General features: G+C 43.1%; 1 protein-coding gene across 1 annotated transcript in view; it reads left to right on the top strand.

Moving 5' to 3' along the window:
* Positions 1-16,783, top strand: part of LOC143291294 (oxidation resistance protein 1-like) — a 67,201-nt gene that overhangs the window by 31,121 nt on the left and 19,297 nt on the right. The window contains exon 8 of the mRNA XM_076601143.1: positions 11,942-13,299. Within this exon, the coding sequence (XP_076457258.1) occupies positions 11,942-13,299 (1,358 nt within the window). The remainder of the gene's footprint in view (positions 1-11,941; positions 13,300-16,783) is intronic.

The raw sequence follows: 16,783 nt of genomic DNA, 5'->3' as shown, positions 1-16,783 counted from the left end.
TTGCGGCAGAAACTGTGGAAATTGTTTCGCTGGCATAGAGCAAAACTCTTCCACCCCCAACCCCCCCGCACCCTCCCACACACACACCCCCGTTCCCCCCGCTCCCCAACACCCCAAGGCACTGCTCTGTTCTAAGAGTATTGTGACTTGTGAGTTCATGGCCCTGTTGTTTTCAGTGCTCACGAGTGATTGAATTGGCGGCGGCAGGTTTAGCACCTGGGTGTGATTGAATTGGTGGGGGACATTAATTGATGCCAGTCTGCAACATGTGTTGTGAGCTGTGGAAGTTTGGAGGAGTGTGAGGGGAGTGGTGGTGGGGGGGGGTTGGAGTGTTGATTGGGAGGAGATGGAGTGGGGGATGGCGAGGGGGAGGCTGGGACGGGGGGGGGGGTGTGTGTGATTGATTTGGGGAATGATACAGGCTGTGAATATGTTTCGTCAGGCAAAAGGGTAAAAACAGTCACAACCGAGAAAAAGCAGACTGTGTTCAGATTGGATAGAGATAAATGCGTGTTTGTGTGAGAGTGATTGTGTGTGTGTGTGTGTGTGTGTGTGTGGTGTGTGTGTGTGTGTGTGTGTATGTGTGCATGTGTGTGTGTGTGCACATGTGTGTGTGTGTGTGTGTGTGATAAAGTGTTTGCTTGTCTGTGCATATTTTTGCATGCATGCTTGTGTGTTTGTGCAGATGTTGTTTTTGTATTTTGTCAATGAAGAAATGTGTCTTCAAAGGACGTTTTTTCTCGTTGTGTCCTCGGTTATTGAGGCACTTTATTCTCTTTTTCCTTCCTCCCCCTATGTGTGAAAAGAAAAAGATTTAAACGACAGAAGTAGAAGATTGTGCCTTGCATACCAATAACGAGCATTGGACTCAGAACTCAGATGATTTAATGCACTAGGCCATATGCCCATGTCATAGGGACGAGGACAAAAAAACAAAAAAAACAAAACAAAAAGAAAAACAAACAAACAAAACCCAACAACAACAGCAACAACAACAAAAATGCAGTAAAAACAAACGCCAAAATCAAGTAAACAACATTGAATACATATCAGTACACATACAAAGAATAGTACAGACATACACATACACAGCAGTGCGATTGATAATTGTTCGGTTAAGCACGTTTTAACTTTTAATAACGAGCATTGGACGCAGTAGATAATGAGTTCACTGCTGTGATGGCTGTGAAAGGCAGTGGGGTTTTTACCCTTGAACGTTTGAGAGCGCTGCATCAAAGAGGTGGGGAGCATTTCAGTCAGTTTCTTACAGGATTAACTCACTGAGTACGGCCAGTCCTCTCTTCTCCTCTACACAGACCCCTCGGATGTTCAGTGGGTGTCTGAATGACCCAACCTTTAGCTTCCGTCGTCAGAATTTTGGTATTCTTTGTCAACATTCACCTCTTCAGTATAAGAGCCTTCCGCTTGCAATATTTTGATGATGGTAATTGGGGTGAAACGCTGTTAACTTCGTCTCTTTCGCCGTTCGTATAGAGAGAGTTAAAGACTGCCTTGTGGTGCCGTGTAGCTATCAACATTTATCCTTTATCTTTTTCCTTCTCCACTTCGTTATCCTGGGGTGAACAGAAAAAAAAAAAGGCTTGCCCTGACTGATATTTTTGACCTGCACCCATTATCAGTGTGGTGGTTGGTCATTGTTGATGATAAAGGGTGTCAGTGTAACCCAGTGATTTTTTAAATTTTTTTTACGTCTCTGTGTTTAGACAAACCTGACCACCCACACGTTTTAGATGTGTGGGTTTTTTTGTTTTTTTTTTGTTTTTTGTTGTTTTTTTAAGACAGGAATCTGATTGTTGCCCACTTGTCCATGTTTTGTTGTTATACATTGTGTGTTTATCTGTTTTCAAAGTGACGTAGATGTATATATATATATATGACACACCACGGGACAGGGACAGTACAATACTGTGTGTCTTTGTGTGGTGTGCATGGGGCGGATAGTTCCCACATCTGGTTTGACATAAAGCTAAAGTAAGTTTGAAAGATACATAAAATATTGTGGAACTTTTTAAATTTTTTATTTTATTTATTTATTTATTTATTTTAATTTTTGTTCTTAACACCAGAGCAAAATTGTTTTAGAAATATTGCTGGTTTTTTGTTTTTTTTGTTGTTGTTTTTTTCAAAAGCAGCCAGCTCAGTTCAGTGTTAATTGAAAATTGTTGTACTGTTTTAGACAGTTATTGTTTTACAAGCAGCTAGTATAAGTTCAAGAATGTAAATTAAAAGATCCACAAATCATTTCATACAGTTTTGTACTGTTTCAGACAGTTACTGTTTTAGAAGCAGCTAGTATAACTATGAATTTTAAGAATGTAAATTAAAAAGATCCACAGATTATTTCATACAGTGTTGTACTGTTTCAAACAGTTATTGTTTTAGAAGCAGCTAGTATAACTATGAGTTTTAAGAATGTAAATTAAAAAGATCCGCAAATCATTTCATGCCGTTCTTGCGTGGTTTTAGAAAGCAGCCGGTCATAAGTTGAAGAATATAAATGTAGAATTGTTTTACTGTCGTTACAGTTTTGTTGGACTAGGAAAGAAAATGAGGCGAAGGAAATGTTTGTTGCAAATTGGGGATGTTGACACTTGCACATAATCATTGTGATTTTATTTGTTAGGAAGTTAGTGGGGTCTTTTTTGTTTTTGTTTTTTTATTTTGTTGGTTTAATTTTTTGTGTAAGTTAGTGGGGTCTTTTTTGCATTATTTTTGTTTTGTTGGTTTGAAATTTTGTACACATCATTTTGTGATTCCATCTATTGGAAACATATTTTGACTGTTATGCAATATGATTTTATGAGTTAGAAAGTGGTGGTTTTGGGTGTTGTTTTTATTTTTATGTTTCATGATTTAATCTGTTGGAAAGTTTTGTCGTCGTGATACTTTTCACATATGTTTTTTTTTTTCAGACTTAGAATCATTTGTCATTTTTGACAAAGTCGTGTAAACAAAGTGAGTCTATGTTTTAACCCGGTGTTCGGTTGTCTGTGTGTATGTTTGTGTGTGTGTCCGTGTGTCTGTGTGTCCGTGGTAAACTTTAACATTGCCATTTTCTCTGCAAATACTTTGTCAGTTGACACCAAATTTGGCATAAAAATAGGAAAAATTCAGTTCTTTCCAGTCATCTTGTTTAAAACAATATTGCACCTCTGGGATGGGCACAAAAAAAAAGAAAAAAAAAAAAAGAAGCCTAATTATATGCAGACTGCATTTACTGTTATATTTATATTTTTTGTATTCTCTAAACTTGGCACTTTGACCTCTTATTCTGACACAACAACAAGAGCAGTCATTATTATCACTTTTTGTTCAAACAGGAACTTCTTTTGCTAAGCATGGAATTTTTATTTATTTTGCAAATGTTTTGGTGCAGATAGTAAAAAAGGGAAATTACCTTGTAATTAATGCTAGGGGACTTAATTTATCACAAGTGAGTCTTGAAGGCCTTGCCTCTCTTGTCTTATTATATATTTCACTGGGAAGTACAACACACTGATTGTTCAGCTTTTGCTTCTGTTGTTGTCCAGAACAATAGCTGTGACTGCAGTAGCCTCTGTACAAATGAAACAATGATAGGTGCAACAGCTGAATGGTTAAAGTGTTGGACTTTCAATCTGAGGGTCCCGGGTTCGAATCTCGGTGGCGCCTGGTAGGTAAAGGGTAGAGATGTTTCTGATCTCCCAGGTCAGCATATGTGCAGACCTGCCGGTGCCTGAATCCCCTTCATGTGTATAGACACGCAGAAGATCAGAATCAAAAGATCCTGTAATGGTGGGTTATGGAAACAAAAACATACTTAACATGCACACCCCCTCCCCCAGAAAAAAGGGAGTATGGCTGCCTACATGGCGGGGTAAATAAACAAAATGGTCATACATGTAAAATGTTAAATGTTACATGTTTGTCTGAGTCTTTGTCTGCGTGCCTGAAATCTGATTGAATGACACAGGAAACGAATGATGAGCGCCCTATGGCAGCCGTTGAGGTAACTGCTGTCCTGACTGTCTAGGTGACAGAGTGGAGATTGTCTTGCCCAAATTACATCCCCACTCCCTCGACCAAGAAGGCTTTAGAACTGTTGGCATTGGCATGTTTCCTAAAGGCCAGCTAGCCCCCAAGGCGGCGGCAATTTGAGTCAGACTGCAGTCTTGCCTCCAAGTTTGAGGGTCACCTTCCTTCACAAAAAACTAAGCTGTAAATGAACACCCATCACAGTGGGGAAACCATTGATCACACAGCTGTCATTTTGTTGTCGGCCCGTCTGTAAGCTCATGTCAGTCTCAGATTTTTATAAGCGAAATCTTGTGTGTGGAGGGAGAGTGATGGCACGGCATGTCTGCACTGTGGAGGTTCCATCTGGTGCTGTATACAGTGTGGCAGGTGAGCAGGGATGGAGGGAGGGATGGATGGATGGACTGTGACAGCACAGCTGGGGCAGGTAGGGTGAGGCCAGTCACATGCCCCTGATGACTGGGGGCTTATGAATCATGGAATTGTTGTCACGTTGGGGGTGGGGTGGGGGTGCGGGGGGGTGTTACTGACTTATGTGATGGCTTCTGTGTGTGTGTGGATGTGGGTGTAGGTATGTGCAAGGAGTGGTTGGGCTTATGTGTGTCTTGGTGGGGGTGGGGGTCGGGGAGGTGGTGGGGGGCATGTATGCATGTTTGTTCCTTCTGCAATTTAATATCTTTTCACACTGAATGATATTAGATGTGTCATCTGTGTGTGTGTGTGTGTAAGGTGGATGGTGGTGGTTAACTCACTTAATACTGCCAGTTAGCTCCCCGCAGACTGCCCGTTTGAATGGGTAATAAATTAAATCGCCGAAAACAAATGTTAGAATTCATGAACTGAAAACTCCCGAACTGATCAGTAACATAACGAGTCAGTTGAGGCACAAAATAGAAAACTTCCTCCCTTCTTATGCTATCATACAGTGAGATGATGAAAGTATCCATATTGTTTGTTCGAAATTTGCACACGCTGATGACTTTTAACTCTCTTATTACGAACGGCGAAAGAGACGACATTAACAGCGTTTCACCCCAATTACCACCATCAAAATATTGCAAGCGGAAGGCTCTTATACTGATGACGGAAGCTAAAGGTTGGGTCATTGAGACACCCACTGGACATCCGAGGGGTCTGTGTAGAGGAGAAGAGAGGACTGGCCGTGCTGAGTGAGTTAAACGAATCCAGAAAGCACAAAGAGTTTGATACAGACTAAATTCAGAATGCTATGGTGCCGCGATAGGGCCCCTTCATCTAAATCTGTTGTCTGCCTTGTGGCTGAGATGAAAACTGTGTCAGATGCCATTGTTGACACGCACTGTTCACGTGAACCAGTCACCTGTGAAAATACCTCTCCTGCTCACAAGCACAGCAACACACACTGCATTTATTGGTCGCAGTGGAGAGTAGAAAGGTCTGTTAAGATATTTTCAGTGTATTACATCATTATGGTAATTAGGTGCCCCTCCAAAAATTCAAAGTTATCTAAGGCCAGGATGGGGCCCTTGGTCTGAAACGGTTGAAAACAGTAGGGCCTCGGTCAGGGTCCCTTCATCCGGAGTGAGTTGAAGGGGGATGTACAGAGACAAGATAAACCAAAACAGTGAAATCATTTGTCTGTAAATATGAAAGTTTAACAACGATAAACTAAAACTAGGAAACAAACAGACAGAAGCAGTGATATCTGGAGGCGGAATTATAGAAATTTTCCTATTGGACAATGTAATGGGGACACTGTGTGTGTGTGTGTGTGTGTGTGTGTGTGTGTGTGTGCATGTGTGTGCATGTGTAGATTGTGTTGTTTGTGAACAAAACATGAAACAAATGAACAAACAAAACCTTTGTTATCCTGAGGTCGCATTATGGATATATTCCTATTGGACTTTGTAATAAGGACTGAGCGTGTTTGTATGTGTGTGTGTGTGTGTGTGTGTGTGTGTGTGTGTGTGTGTGTGTGTGTGTGTTGTTTTCATTCATTTGTACCAGACATAAAAGCTTGTTTGAAGTGTGTGTGTGAACATGAAAATCATTGTTTTCTGTTGTTGTTTTGTGTGTGTCTGTGTGTCTGTGGTAAACTTTAACATTGCCATTTTCTCTGGAAATACTTGTCTGCCAATACCAAAATTGACTTAAACATAGTATGAAAAAAAAAAATCTTCACAGTCATACCAATAACAGGTTTAAGTCTCCTGAATTAAGCCATAGTTCCAAATCATTAATGGTTTATTTTGTTAAAATTTGTTCTGAAATAAGAAAATTCTAAAAACCGCTTTCTGCTGAGTATGGCGGATTAGAAGGTCGGTTGTTTTCGAAGACGACATGACCTCGTGTTTCTTGTTCACAATTAAAAGGAAAGAAACACAGATTCTTGACAGAACACTTAAGTGATAATAACTACATCATCGACGTGTTTATTGCATATGAATATTCTAAAGTGGACACTGAATTAACTGGAATGAACATAAAAGAAAAATTGATTCGATTGTGTCTTTCAGCCCTTTGTAGACTGGTTCGTGCAGATCTAGAGATCTATTATGTGTTGCGATGTGCTTGAAGAAGATGGCAACGTCTCCTGTACCGCCAAAATAAAAGAATAATTGAGATATAATAAAACACAGAAAAAACATGATTGAAACGGCATTATTATGTCCACTACAATCACATCTGTTTATCACACGAAGAAGAAAATGTCAACATTGCTTTAAGTTTTAAATTGAGTCATTTGACGTCAAATGTGCCGCAGCCTCCTTCATCGTCATCAATATAAACAAAATAGTCTCAAAGTCTGTGGCCTTTCATGCCCTGCTCTTATGGTGACCCCATTTTCTATACCCCTCCACTTCCGTGCTTGTGAGTCCTGTCAATGTCGTCAGTGTCGGCGGATTCATGGGGGGCTGTTGTTTGAGGGACGTGGTGGCAGTCTCCACTCTGGGAGGGATGCTCACTCAGTCTGGCTCTGTGACTAAGCCATTATTGTCATTAGTAGGGGGCTTAGTAGGTGGTGTCCTAAGTACGTTAAAACAGAACAGGCACCACTGAACACCACCGAAGTGACTCAGCAGCAGTGCAGGGTCTCCTCTGGTGTGTGGCCTCCTGGCGACCTAACATCGATGGTTCCCAGTGGACTGCCGAAGCTGGAACTGTGACGGACGAACCTGGGTGTGGCCGTGTATGGGGGAATCTAAATGAGCGGCGTGGGAGTAATGCCACTGAAACGGTGCAGATGATGGGGCAGCAAAACCCCCCCCCCCAAAAAAAAAAATGTGCCGCAGTCTTGGGGATTACAGTCTGCTTGCATCAGAACTGAACATGCGTGATTCGATCATGCTCGCATACCTTTTTTTTTTTTTTTTTTTTTTTTCTCCCAGGCTTATCCATCGTATTTAATACAGAGCACTTGTCAACGATTTTTTAAATCTTTTTTTTCTCTCCTCATGATTCTTTTACTGGATAAAGCATGAAGCAAAAGTGAGTCTTGAAGGCTTTGCCTCCTGTTTTTTGTTGTTGTTTTTTTCAATGATAGTTCTGTTGCCAGTAATACAGGTATTGCCACCTGTGGCAAGGTGCCTCATTTATGTATTCAGCCATTGCTGATAGCAGTCCAGTGTTTTCATTCATCTGAAGTTTGATAGCAGTCAAGCGCTCTGTTCACTTGGCTTATTGGCAAGTGTAACCCAGTGCACTGTTTACTCGGCCTTTTGCCAGTAGTTCCTAGTTTTGTGCCCTGTTGAACAGACAGATGTGATTTCCTCGTATCAAAACACTCTTGCCTGATTAGACTACAAAAACAACAAAAAAGAACAAACACAGAATGAAGAGGAAATGCTAGAAAGCAAGATATGATATTTTGAAAATATCAAGAGGACTTTGAAATCACCCTTTCGCAATGTAAAACAAAGCCTGATTAGGCAACAAAGGGGGCGGTGGGGAACAAACATTGAACGAAAAGGAAATGATTGTAAGCAAGATACGATATTTCGAAAATATGAAGAGGACTTTGAAACCAGTCTTTCGCAATGTGAAAGCAGTTGTGATGAGTGTCAGCCAACTGATAACACTCCTAAGTGAAGTCAGGTTGTCGTCCCGAACTTTGGTTCAAGAGGAGTGTGCGTGCACAAGTCATTGTTTAGTCTTTCACAAAAAACGATAAATGGGTTTAGTGATGTGGGTGTTAGATTGTGTTGCTAATTGTTCTTTTATCTTTTGCTTGTCTGATATGCAAATGCTGATGCTTAAGGTCATGGCTGTGATGTATTTTTGTACGAATTTAACTCTTTTTTTTTTTTTGAATGCCAGTCAGGCACTCTGGACAAAACATTTGAGTGCCCAATTGTGGGTTTGGGTGCCAACATAATAAAACGAAAGAAAATCTTCCTTCGTTTCAACGGTGTGCCAAGGAAAGTCTTTCTGCCAGGCTTCATTGTAAACGTGCTGGCACTTTGATTTGTAATCCTGCTGTTTGTTCTTTTTGTCATCAGATCTTTTGTCTCTGTTTCGGGAGCCTTTCTTTTAACATTGAAGATGGGGAAACATCGTTCGTCACTGACGCGCCATAAACGTCAACATCCGATCGTGTACACGCAAAGATGCTGCTCCGTGAAGCGAGCTGCAGCAGACGACACTTTCCTTTCACCTCTGTCAATTTTTGAGTGCCAACTGGGCACTCTCTTGACAGAAAATTTGCGTGCCCAAGCCAACTTTTAGTAGCATTTGCACCCGGGTACCCGCTAAATTTGAACCCTGACACTGTCTGTACAATATATTGTCCTCTCTGTCACTTCCTGGCAGATGGATGATTATTGCAGTCTGTTGTACGGGGTCTTCTCAGAGAATGCCTGTTAGGAAACCAGCTTGTTAGGAAGCATTTGTATGTGTGTGTGTGTGTGTGTGTGTGTGTGTGTGTGTGTGTGTAGTAGTAGTAGTAGTAGTAGTAGTAGTCTTCAGTTTAACGTCTTCCACTTTAAGTGATATTAGATGGAAAAAAAAAAGGGGGGGGGGAGGTGCGGGAGGGTGGAGGGGGGGGCGTGGTGGAGGGAACGGTATTGGGCAGAGGGTGAAAAATGGTGTATGTGTGTGTGTGCGCATGTGTGTGTGTGGTGGGGAAAGATACAGAGCATTGGAAAAAAATAAAGCATTAAAACGGGAGACATAGGCATAATATTAAAGGAAACGCTAACATCAAACAACTGTAACAACTATAACAAATGTCCAGTTGGACTATGCAGCAAACCTTTTGCAATAGCAGATAGCATCTTGAAATTGTCAAAAATACATTCAAAAGAATTTTCCGAGAAGTTTGGTAAAAACGATTTCAGACTCTGACATTCAAAGAGTATGTGTTTTCTAGAAATAGATTCTCCACATATGCATTTAACATCTCTGCTGAACTTTGTTATAAAAGCGTTCAGCTTTATCCTGTTTGATAATGCCTGAATTTGCCTTAATCTGAATAAATTACTGAATGTATTTGATTGATTGATGTGTGTGTGTGTGTGTGTGTGTGTGTGTGTGTGTGTGTGTGTGTGTGTGTGTTCTGGGCATGAAAACATTACTTTGTAGTCATCCTCCATGCTCCAGTATTATGAGTGAAAGGATAATTAAAACTTGAAACTTGAAACTTATGTGTGTGTGTGTGTGTGTCGCTGTTGTGTGTTTGTATGAATATTATATGTGTGTCTGTATGTGTGTGCTGTGTTTGTGTGTGTGTGTGTGTGTGTGTGTATACGTGTCTGTGAATGTGTGGTGTGTGTGTGTGTTTATGTCTGAATGTGTGTGTGTGTGTGTGTGTGTCTGTGTGTGCACACACTTGTGGATTTGTGTTTGTGTGTGTGTGTGTGTGTGTGTGTGTGCATGTGTTTGTGAAAGTGTCAACAGCCTATGAGCACATAAACAACAACAGCAACAACACCGATGTGGGGACCACTTTCACAGCAAGTCCATATTGATGTTTATGAATCATCTTTCCAAACCTTTCTCACAAGGCCAAGGTCTGTAGTAACGCTACACCCCAATGCTCACAGACACACAGACAGACCAGCATACTCACCCGTTGACTGTTGATGTCACATGACAGTGGTGCTGATTAGTTTTTTGGTGCTGGTGACTGATGAGGGTTTCCCATCACATGCAGGCGGTGCGTGTTTATGGTTGGGGGGGGGGGGGGGGGGGTGTTGGGGAGACTTGGTGCTTGGCGTCCACCTTGGGCACAGTTTGGGGAGTTAGGCATCAGTCCCTTGCAAGGCTAGGAGTCGGGGGGAGAAAAAGGGAATCTTGTTTTGGCTGCTGTGGCAATGGGGGGAAAGTTTGTGCTGTTTTAGCGCCGTTTGGTGTCGCAAATGGTGATGACCGTGTGTGATATCTGTCGTTCGTGATTTTGTTCTTGGTGTGAACTTACTTTTTTTCTTTCTTTTTTTTCATAACAGATTTTTGTTTACTTTTTTTATTTCCAATCTTGCTTCGACTGCTGTGGTGATGGAGGAAAGTTTGTGCTGTTTTAGCGCCGTTTGGTGTCGGAAATGGTGACGACCGTGTGTGACATCTGTCGTTCGTGATTTTGTTCTTGGTGTGAACGTTTTTTCTTTTTTTTAAAAAAGATTTTTGTTTACTTTTTATTTCCAATCTTGCTTCGGCTGCTGTGGCGATGGAGGAAAGTTTGTGCTGTTTTAGCGCCATTTGTTGTCGGCCGCCTCGAAAATGGTGAAGATCCTGTGACATTTGTCATTCATGATTTTGTTTTGATTTTTTTTTTTTTTCAAACTTTTTTTTTGGAAGTTTTTTGTTGTTGTTTTTTGGTCAGACTATTGATCAAAGAAACAATTAACAAAAAAAAAAAAGCACCTGTCGTTCATGATTTTGTTTAGGGTGCTGACTTTTTTTCTTTTTTTTTATAAAAGATTTTTGTATATTTTTTAAATCTTGAATTGGCTGCTGTGGCAATGGAGAAAACTTTGTGCTGTTTTAGCCTTATTTGGTGTCACCCGCCATGGAAAGGGTGACAATCCTGTAACATTCGTCAGTCATGATTTTGTTTTATAATAACTTTTTCAAAAACATTTTTTCAAGCTATTGATCAAAGAAAGAATTAAAAAAGCAATTACAATTTTTGAAAAATAAGAACTATTGATCAAACAAAAATTGTTGATGGTCTTGTCATGCTTTTTATGGTATCATTTCCTGTTCTGAAGTGAAATTCCAAGATTATAGTTTAAATTTGTAAGGTTAAGGTACTGTTTTTGTTTAAACAAGCGAAGACTGAAACCAAAAGTAAATGGCAAGTCTTCAGATCGCCGTGAATGTGGGCTTCGTGTATGGCATGGCAAACTATGAAAATGTGGTGATGTTGGATGAAATGTGTGAATTGTACACACAGTCTAAGCGTTTCTTCTGATTTGAACCAGTGCGCTCAGATTCTCTCGCTTTCTAGGTGGACACGTCACCTCTAGACCTTCTTCTTCTGCGTTCACTCGTATGCACACGAGTGGGCTTTACGTGTATGACCGTTTTTACCCCGCCATGTAGGCAGCCATACTCTGTTTTCGGGGGTGTGCATGCTGGGTATGTTCTTGTTTCCATAACCCACTGAATGCTGACATGGATTACAGGATCTTTAACGTGTGTATTTGATCTTCTGCTTGCATATACACACGAAGGGGGTTCAGGCACTAGCAGGTCTGCACATATGTTGACCTGGGAGATCGTGAAAATCTCCACCCTTTACCCACCGGGCGCTGTCACCGTGATTCGAACCTGGGACCCTCAGATTGACAGTCCAACGCTTTAACCACTCGGCTATTGTGCCCGTCTACCTCTAGACCAACACCCCACATGTTACAGAAACAGTATTATAAAAACAAACAAACAGCAACAAAAAACCCCAGCTGACCAGCCACTGCTCTGTGTGTTTCAGTTCGGAGAGCGAGCTCCTGGAGAAGCCGGAGATCTACCACGGAGAGGTGGTGCGGGCACGTTCGGCGTCCACCTCCAGCCTAGCCAACCCAACCAAACCCTGCGCCCCTGGGCCCAACCTTTCTCAGCCCTCGCAGTCCTCGTCCTCATCCGCCGGCAAGAGCGGGTCCACCGGCAAGTCCCTGCAGCCTCCACCTGCAGCAGCGCCACCTAGCGGCATCACCATGGCCCCGCTGTTCCCTTCCTCGGTCAGCCCCGCCGAGGGATCGGCGTCCCAGCTGGAGACGGAGGAGGGAGACAGCGGCAGTGAGAGAGAGGTGCAGCAGCAGACGGAGGAAGGAAACGTGGTGGTGGTGGACGGTCGCAGTGACCTGAGCGATTTCTTCACAGACATCAGCATCACCTCGGGTCTGGAGCCCGTGGTGAAGAAGCAGAGCGAGGAGGGGTCAGGGAGTCTGTCCCAAGAAGGGTCGGAGCAGGGGATGAAGGAGGAGGAGGGGGAGCGGGCAGGTGGAGGTGAGGAGGGCGGCTCTCAGGCCACACCCCCTCCCCAAACAGCCCTGCAGGAGGAACGGTCAGAACAGTCCGGCACCGCTCAGGGTGTGTCGAAAGACAGAGAGGAGGAGGACGGCTCAGGCAGTGCACTGCACAGCCCGGGGCTACTGGTGAACAAACGTGCGCAGGACGTGGTGGAGGAAATTCTGGAAGCGGTGTCGTCCGGCGGTGTTTGCGTTGATACAGACAAGGACAGCAACACGGTGTTGGAGGGAAGAGAGGACGGGTGTGGGGAGGACAAAAAAGAAGCAGGGAAGGAGGGGGGTGCCGTGGTTCAGGACGCAGGCCGGGAAGGAGAGGAGATGAGGATTGGCAACATCGTCTACTTCCCCTTGGAGGAGACCAGCGAGGGGAAGATGGTAGTGCGTGACACCAACAGCGTGACCGCGCCGCCAGACTCCACCTCCCAGCCACCGCAGCCGCGGACCACCAACAGTGGGGGTAAACCCAAACCCCCCCCTCTCACCACCCTGGGAGTGGACAGCACAGATGGTACCTCCCCAACGGGATTCAGGGCTCGAACCCTGTCCGAGTCCTTCAGCCCTCTGCGGTCGTCGGCCCAGCATCTGTCGAACTTCGTCAACTATGCAACAGGGTTCTTCCGCAGCTCCACGGACGATCGCGCCAGTGTGAAGGACGTCCATGACCTGCCGGCCATGCGGGACAGAAGCTTGACCACACCAGTGGCCGGGGAGAGGGAGAAGAAAAAAGGGAGCGAAGGCGATGCGCAGCAGAGTGCGGAGTGCATGTTCATGAGCGCCGTCAAGGCGGAGGAGAGACCGGAGCTGTTCAAGACCATCAGTGGTGAGTGGTGTGGGGGGGTGTGGGAGGGTGAATGTTTGTTGTTATTGATACTTAAATATCTCCTGTTTTCTGTCAGAGACTGAAGTCGAAGAAGCACTTTGCAGACACATGGGTCATTTGTGCAGCAGGCTGCCAGCCTGGGTAGAACCGACTGATAGCTGGCTTTAGGCACTCATCATTCGTCTCCTGCGTCGTTCAGTCAGGCTCCAATCACGTACACACATACACATGTAGATATGACTGACTTCTTTATTCGTTTTGTTTGATTAACCTGTTTCACTTTATGTTGATTGTTTTGCGCAAGTTTTTAACTCACTGAGCCCTGCTCCCTGGCATTGCTCTGGCGTCAGAATTCGTCTCGTTAAAACGGTTTTCAGGTTCCTGCTTATGCATGAACCACAAAGAAAGGGAACTGGCTTCTACAGTATTTCCAAATGTGTCCACACATAACTTAGAGGAAAAACAGTATATTTTCTGTGTTCATTCATTATCAGTATGGCATGGAAGCCTGTGGAGGCTGTCAACTCCCCAGGGTTGAATAGGTTAAGCTACCACCGAAAGCGGAGTATGGCTGCCTGCATGGCAGGGTAAAAACGGTCATACACGTAAAAGCCCACTCGTGTACGTACGAGTGAACGTGCGAGTTGCAGCCTATGAACGCAGAAGAAGAAGAAGAATAGGTTTAAGCTGTCTGTGTTGGCTGAATTGGTTTTCTTTTCAGTGCCCTTGTGTCAGGTACTTGTGTGATGCTGAAGGTGGAGCCTTTTGTTTGCCTGTTCTTTTGTTGCAGTTTATTGACAGTTTTCTGTTTTAAGATTCTTTGTGTTAGGTACCCACTCATGTAGTGTCGCCAGTGCTGAAGCTGTTATGCTTTGATGAGTTTTTATCTATTTTTGTCATAACAGTTGACGGGCGCAATAGCCGAGTGGTTAAAGCGTTGGACTGTCAATCTGAGGGTCCCGGGTTCGAATCACGGTGACGGCGCCTGGTGGGTAAAGGGTGGAGATTTTTACGATCTCCCAGGTCAACATATGTGCAGACCTGCTAGTGCCTGAACCCCCTTCATGTGTATATGCAAGCAGAAGATCAAATACGCACGTTAAAGATCCTGTAACCCATGTCAACGTTCGGTGGGTTATGGAAACAAGAACATACTCAGCATGCACACCCCTCAAAACGGAGTATGGCTGCCAACATGGCGGGCTAAAAACGGTCATACACGTAAAAGCCCACTCGTGTGCATACGAGTGAACGCAGAAGAAGTCATAACAGTTTATTGTGATAGTTTTCTTTTTGACATTGTCGTGTGTCAGGTACTAAAACTAGTGCCTCTGATTCCTTGATGGAGTCTCCTGTCGGACCAACGGAAGAGTAGGCAGGCAGGCTTATTTGTCGGTGCGTGTCCTCATATGGGAGAAGAGGCCGATTCTGGATGCGCAGCACTTCCCACTTCCCTGAGTCCTTAGTTGATGTGTTTATCTGTTGTTGTTGGGTTTTGTTTTTTGTTTTTTGTTTGTTTGTTACGATTTATTGTGATAGGTTTCTTTTCAACTTGCGTTAGGTACTGTGGTAGTTGTGTGATAGGTTTCTTTTCAACTTGCGTTAGGTACTGTGGTAGTTGTGTGATAGGTTTCTTTTCAACTTGCGTTAGGTACTGTGGTAGTAGTGTGATACGTTTCTCTTCAACTTGCGTTAGGTACTGTGGTAGTAGTGTGATAGGTTTCTTTTCTTGCGTTAGGTACTGTGGTAGTAGTGTGATAGGTTTCTTTTCAACTTGCGTTAGGTACTGTGGTAGTAGTGTGATAGGTTTCTTTACTTGCGTTAGGTACTGTGGTAGTTGTGTGATACAGATAGGTTTCTTTTCAACTTGCGTTAGGTACTGTGGTAGTTGTGTGATAGGTTTCTTTTCAACTTGCGTTAGGTACTGTGGTAGTTGTGTGATACGTTTCTCTTCAACTTGCGTTAGGTACTGTGGTAGTTGTGTGATACGTTTCTCTTCAACTTGCGTTAGGTACTGTGGTAGTTGTGTGATAGGTTTCTTTACTTGCGTTAGGTACTGTGGTAGTTGTGTGATAGGTTTCTTTTCAACTTGCGTTAGGTACTGTGGTAGTTGTGTGATAGGTTTCTTTTCAACTTGCGTTAGGTACTGTGGTAGTTGTGTGATACAGATAGGTTTCTTTTCAACTTGCGTTAGGTACTGTGGTAGTTGTGTGATAGGTTTCTTTACTTGCGTTAGGTACTGTGGTAGCAGTGTGATAGGTTTCTTTTCAACTTGCGTTAGGTACTGTGGTAGTTGTGTGATAGGTTTCTTTTCAACTTGCGTTAGGTACTGTGGTAGTTGTGTGATAGGTTTCTTTACTTGCGTTAGGTACTGTGGTAGTTGTGTGATAGGTTTCTTTTCAACTTGCGTTAGGTACTGTGGTAGTAGTGTGATAGGTTTCTTTTCAACTTGCGTTAGGTACTGTGGTAGTAGTGTGATAGATTTCTTTACTTGCGTTAGGTACTGTGGTAGTTGTGTGATAGGTTTCTTTTCAACTTGCGTTAGGTACTGTGGTAGTTGTGTGATAGATTTCTTTACTTGCGTTAGGTACTGTGGTAGTTGTGTGATAGATTTCTTTTCAACTTGCATTAGGTACTGTGGTAGTTGTGTGATAGGTTTCTTTTCAACTTGCGTTAGGTACTGTGGTAGTTGTGTGATAGGTTTCTTTTCAACTTGCGTTAGGTACTGTGGTAGTTGTGTGATAGGTTTCTTTTCAACTTGCGTTAGGTACTGTGGTAGTAGTGTGATAGGTTTCTTTTCTTGCGTTAGGTACTGTGGTAGTAGTGTGATAGGTTTCTTTTCAACTTGCGTTAGGTACTGTGGTAGTTGTGTGATAGGTTTCTTTTCAACTTGCGTTAGGTACTGTGGTAGTAGTGTGATACGTTTCTCTTCAACTTGCGTTAGGTACTGTGGTAGTAGTGTGATAGGTTTCTTTTCAACTTGCGTTAGGTACTGTGGTAGTTGTGTGATAGGTTTCTTTTCAACTTGCGTTAGGTACTGTGGTAGTTGTGTGATAGGTTTCTTTTCAACTTGCGTTAGGTACTGTGGTAGTTGTGTGATAGGTTTCTCTTCAACTTGCGTTAGGTACTGTGGTACTAGTGTGATAGGTTTCTTTTCAACTTGCGTTAGGTACTGTGGTAGTAGTGTGATAGGTTTCTCTTCAACTTGCGTTAGGTACTGTGGTAGTTGTGTGATAGATTTCTTTACTTGCGTTAGGTACTGTGGTAGTTGTGTGATAGATTTCTTTACTTGCGTTAGGTACTGTGGTAGTTGTGTGATAGGTTTCTTTTCAACTTGCGTTAGGTACTGTGGTAGTAGTGTGATAGATTTCTTTACTTGCGTTAGGTACTGTGGTAGTTGTGTGATAGGTTTCTTTTCAACTTGCGTTAGGTACTGTGGTAGTTGTGTGATAGGTTTCTTTACTTGCGTTAGGTACTGTGGTAG

Source organism: Babylonia areolata, chromosome 16 (genome assembly GCF_041734735.1).
Source record: "Babylonia areolata isolate BAREFJ2019XMU chromosome 16, ASM4173473v1, whole genome shotgun sequence".
Lineage (NCBI taxonomy): Eukaryota > Metazoa > Mollusca > Gastropoda > Neogastropoda > Buccinidae > Babylonia > Babylonia areolata.
This window is presented reverse-complemented; position numbering and strand designations above follow the sequence as displayed.